This window comes from Bison bison, unplaced genomic scaffold (genome assembly GCF_000754665.1).
Source record: "Bison bison bison isolate TAMUID 2011002044 unplaced genomic scaffold, Bison_UMD1.0 scf7180017863978, whole genome shotgun sequence".
Classification (NCBI taxonomy): domain Eukaryota; kingdom Metazoa; phylum Chordata; class Mammalia; order Artiodactyla; family Bovidae; genus Bison; species Bison bison.
The window spans coordinates 585,435-590,211 of NW_011494550.1; the positions used below are offsets into that span (position 1 = coordinate 585,435).

General features: G+C 50.7%; 2 protein-coding genes across 2 annotated transcripts in view; both read left to right on the forward strand.

The window, feature by feature from the left end:
* The window catches only part of PGLYRP2 (peptidoglycan recognition protein 2), a 5,597-nt gene extending 4,228 nt beyond the window's left edge, over positions 1-1,369 (forward strand). The window contains exon 5 of the mRNA XM_010833981.1: positions 944-1,369. Within this exon, the coding sequence (XP_010832283.1) occupies positions 944-1,033 (90 nt within the window). The 3' untranslated portion in view covers positions 1,034-1,369. The remainder of the gene's footprint in view (positions 1-943) is intronic.
* A 2,926-nt stretch (positions 1,370-4,295) lies between these two features.
* The window catches only part of RASAL3 (RAS protein activator like 3), a 12,259-nt gene continuing 11,777 nt past the window's right edge, over positions 4,296-4,777 (forward strand). Inside the window, exons 1-2 of the mRNA XM_010834001.1 lie at positions 4,296-4,351; positions 4,494-4,776. Of these exons, the coding sequence (XP_010832303.1) occupies positions 4,507-4,776 (270 nt within the window). The 5' untranslated portion in view covers positions 4,296-4,351; positions 4,494-4,506. The remainder of the gene's footprint in view (positions 4,352-4,493; position 4,777) is intronic.

Genomic DNA, 4,777 nt, shown 5'->3' on the forward strand with positions numbered 1-4,777 from the left:
ACTACCTCGGCCTGAGGCCCCTCTGTTCACACAAGCTCAGCGCGTGCCCTGATCCTTGCCTGCTTGCCTAACTCCAGCCGGCCCCTCTCACTCCTTCCTGTAACCCTGTGCCCACAACCTCAGCCAAGACCCTTCACTCCCTTGCAATCTATTCAGGCAATCTAGACCCAGACTTCTTCAGTCATTCTGCTTGCAACATAGCCTACTGCCCCTGCCCCTCTCCCAGCCACCCAACCTTGCCCTCACCCTTGCTCTCAACCCAAAGTCTCTCTGTCCACACAACAGTGATCAAGCCTGTGATCCTCTACAGAAAACCTCTTTGCATAGGACAGCTTCTGTGCTGTATGCTAAGTCACTTCAGTCATGTCAGACTGTTTGCAACCCTGTAGCTTGCCAGGCTCCTCTGTCCATGGGATTCTCCAGGCAAGAATAGTGGAGTAGGTTGCCATGCCCTTCTCCAGGGGATCTTCCCAACCCAGGGATGGAACCCAAGTCTTTCATGTCTCCTGCATTGGTAGGTGGGTTCTTTACCACTAGCACCACCTGGGAAGCCCACACAGCTTCTGCCCAGCCCCTAACCCAGTTGTTGCAATCCTCTGCCCAGAGCATCTCAGTCCCAAGGATGCTTGTTCAGCCCCAGGCTCCCTGACCCTTGATGACAACTTTTATGCTGGAGCAGTCTAAGCCCAGTCTGCACATTCTCACCACACCACCAACAATAATGACAAAGCCACCTCTATAATCACCCCTGTACAATCAAGCTCCACTTTCAAACTACCACTCCATTTCAATAAGCTGGCTTGCAGTTGAGGTTTTACCAACTTCCTCATTTTGGGCCCCTGTCCTCTTACCCATCCAGGGTGCCACCATGAAGAGGGCAAACCCAGCTCCACTATCACCACCACCACCACCATCCCCACCTAAACTCTCTTGTCTTTTTCAGAACGTGAAACCAAGAACTGCCAGGAGGGCCTCCAGCAGATCCAAGAGAAGACCACCTCCAACGATACTGCTATCCACTGACCTCCAATAAAGAGACCTTGGAGAGACTTCCCTGGTGGTCCAGTGATTGAGAATCCACCTGCCAATGCAGGGGATATGGGTTTGATCTCTGGTCTGGGAACATTCCACATGCTGTGGAGCAACTAAGCCTGTGGTCACAACTATTGAACCCCGGCTCTAGAGCCTGCAAGTCGCAACTATCGAACCAGAGTGGCAACTATTGAAGCCTTGCACACCTAGAGCCCCGTGTTCCACAAGAGAAGCCACCACAATGAGAAGCCTGAGCACTGCAATGAAGAGAAGCCCCCACTTGCTGAAACTAGAGAAAGCCCACCCACAACAACAAAGACCTAGCACAACCAGAAAATAAAATGATTTTTTAAAAACATTAAAAAAAAAAAGGACATGAATAGAAAGCCTGTGTTCAAGCACCATCTGCATTTGCACATTTAGTTATAGTTTGGGGTTGTCCAGAAGCAGACCCTGGGACAAGAATCCTAGTGGAAGTAGTTTGTCTGGGTGGTGATCCCAGGACATATCACCTGGGGAATAAGGAAATGACACAAGGAAGGGAAGTCATGTTGATATGGGAGGCACATGGAGCTCCATCCTACTGGGGACGTCTGGGGGACCATGTAGGGCATATACCTCACAGACATCCCACTTAAAGGTCAAGGGAGCTGGAGTACTGATCCTCCAAGTCCCATAGTCATTGGTGGAGGGCAGCCCCCTGGTTATTTTCTCTTTTTTCTGTTTAGTCACTCAGTAGTGTCCAACTCTTTGCAACCCCATGGACTGTAGCCCACTTGGCTCCTCTGTCCTTGGGATTTCCCAGGCAAGAATACTGGGGTGGGTTGCCATTTCCTTCTCCAGGGGATCTTCTCATGTCTCTTGCTTGACAGGTGGATTCTTTACCACCAAGCCACCTGGGAAGCCCCAAGCTCCCAGGGAGGTGTTAACATGCTGACACTTTGGGATTGCTAGCTGTACGGGCAATGTAGACTCCACCTGTCAGAAAAAAGTCCTCCAGCAAAAATGCAGGGAGTGGGGCCAGTGCACAGTGAAGAGGTGAAGGCTCAGAGATCCAGCAGAACCCTGGGAGAAGCTATGTGTGCAGTGAGTGGACCGAGTGCCGCATGGATGAGGAGGGCGTAGCTAAGGTGTGTGCACCTGCGTGAACATGTCCAGCCCCTGGACAAGGGTTTTTGATCCTCATTGAAGACCCTCCTCCTCAGGACAGGTTATAGAATGTTCGAGGCCCTGTGCAAAATGAAAACGCAGGCCCTTTGTCCAAAAAGCAGAAACTTCAAGACAGCAACAGCAGAGCATTAAATCAAGCTCAGTGTAGAGCCCTGAGCATGGGGCCCTGGGTGACTGCACAGGCCACATGCTAATGAGGGCAGTTCTACCCATCCCATCACCTAAACGCTGGTCACCCTTGCCTTTGCACAAGCTGTTCGCACGACCAGCTTTTTCTCATGCTTCGGGTCACAAATGCCAGCTCATCATGGAGGCCCTCCTGGGTTTTTCCAGTTCAAAGTGGGTCTCTTGTGCTCAGCCTCTGCTCTAGTCTGTTTGTTTTCTTTTAAGTCCTCCCTCCTCACCAATGTAGAAGTGTCCTGTTTAGGACACTTGAAGAAGTCATGTTTAGGGCTTGTCTGTCTTGCTGTACTGTGAGTTCCAGAAAGGCAGGAATCAAGTTCATCTTGTTTCTTGTCGCTTCTCCAGTACCAGCACATAGCAGGCATGAAGGGAACATTGGTTGAAGAAACAAGGTGTCCCATTATAAATCTTTTGAAACTGATGTTATCATCTTGTACAAATCAGGAAACCAAGACTCAGAGAGAGGAAGTGACTTGCCTGAGGTCACACAGTGAGAGAAGGACCAGCTGGCACTCAAACTCACCCTGGGACCAGTGGGCCAGTATTCTACTGATTCTCGCATTAACTCACTCATTCCTTTGAACAACATTTGGACACCCTTTTTTTTTTCAAATGAACACTTATTGTGGCATAACAGAGATGCAAGAAAGAGCACCCAAATGTGTGGTTAATGAATTTTCACAGCAGAACACACCCATGTAACCAACATTCAGCTCAAGAAATAAAAGAGGTTATATTTATACTACGTGAAGTTCACTTCATTTAAAAAAAGTGATCGGCTCCCCAAAGGCTCCCTAGTGCTCCTCCACCTCCCCGGTCTCCAGCCCCTCCAAAGGGAAACCCGTCTCCTGACTTGTTACACATGTTTTGCCTGCTTTGGAACTTCATATAAATGGAAATACATAGTGTTTAATCTTCATTGTTTGTATTTTTTTGTTCAGCATTGTTTGTGATTCATCTGAGTTAGATTATTCTTATTGTTACATAATAGTTCACTATGTGAAGAGACCACAATTTATCCATTTTACTGTATATGCACATGTTGGTTGTTTTCAGTTTGGGGTATCAGGTGACACAGTGGTAAAGAATCTGCCTGCCAGTGAAGGAAACACAGAGGAAACACGGGTTCGATTCCTGGGTGGGGGAGATCCTCTGCAGGAGGGTATGGCAACCCACTCCAGTATTCTTGCCTGGAGAATTCCATGGACAGAGGAGCCTGGCAGGCTAAAGTCCATAGTGTTGCAGAGTTGGACACAACTGAAGCGATTTAGCCCACAAGCATGCAATCTTTATAAGGGCTTCTCTGGTGGCTCGGTGGTAAAGACTCCACCTGCTAATACAGGCAACACAGGAGACCTAGATTTGATCCTGGGATGGGGAAGATCCCCTGGGGTAGGAAATGGCAACTCGATCCAGTATTCTTGCCTGGGAAATCCCATGGACAGAGGAGCCTGGTGGGCTATAGTCCATGGGCTTGCAAAGAGTAAGACAAAGAGTAGAACATGACTGAGCAACTGAGAGCACACACACACATTATGAATAGGGCTGGTGGGCATGTGTGTTGGGTGTTTACCTAGCATATACACCCAATATGTGGAACTCCTGAGTCAGAGAAGAGGTATATGGTCAATATTCAAAGATCACACCAGGTTTCCAGCTTGGATGAGTCGGTCTACCCTCTGACCAGCAGTGGATGAGAGTTCCAGCATTTGATCTGCATGTACCCATTTTGCAGAGAAGGCAACTGAGACTCAAAGAGGGGCATAGGCTGCCTCCTGGTCACTGAGAGATTCTGGGTCCTGCTCTGTCACCTCCTCTCCTCTAGCATCCTGCCCCCTGTTGTGCCCTCCCAGCCTGGCTGTGGGGTGGGGTGGGACAGACAGGGTCACGTGGAGTTGCGTTCAGCCGGAGGAAGCCGGGCAGGGTGCAGACGGCTGCTGATTCTGAGGCTGGGCAGGAAATCAAGGTAAGAAAGGGAGTGCATGTGGCCCCCAAAGGGGGTTCCCTGGGGGCAGAGCTGAGGGTGAGGAGGGGGCGGAAACGAAGACAGCACAACCCTGTCTGGTGGGCAGACACTGGACAGAATTATCACCCTCTCATTCCCCCAGGAGAATCTCTGCCATGGACCCACCTTCACCAAGCCGGGCCTCCCAAACCCAGCCTGCAGCCCCATCTCCTTTAACCTCCTACCGCTGGCACTCAGGGGGTGGTGGGGAGAAGGGGGCTGGGGGGTTCCGCTGGGGCCGCCTTGCAGGATGGGGGAGGGCACAGAGCCACCAGGAGACCACGGCCAGCAGCCAGCCGGCCCCACGCTCGCTGTTTCGTCGCGTCCTCTCTGCACCCCCTAAGGAGTCACGCACGAGCCGCCTGAAAATATCCAAGAGCCTCTGGG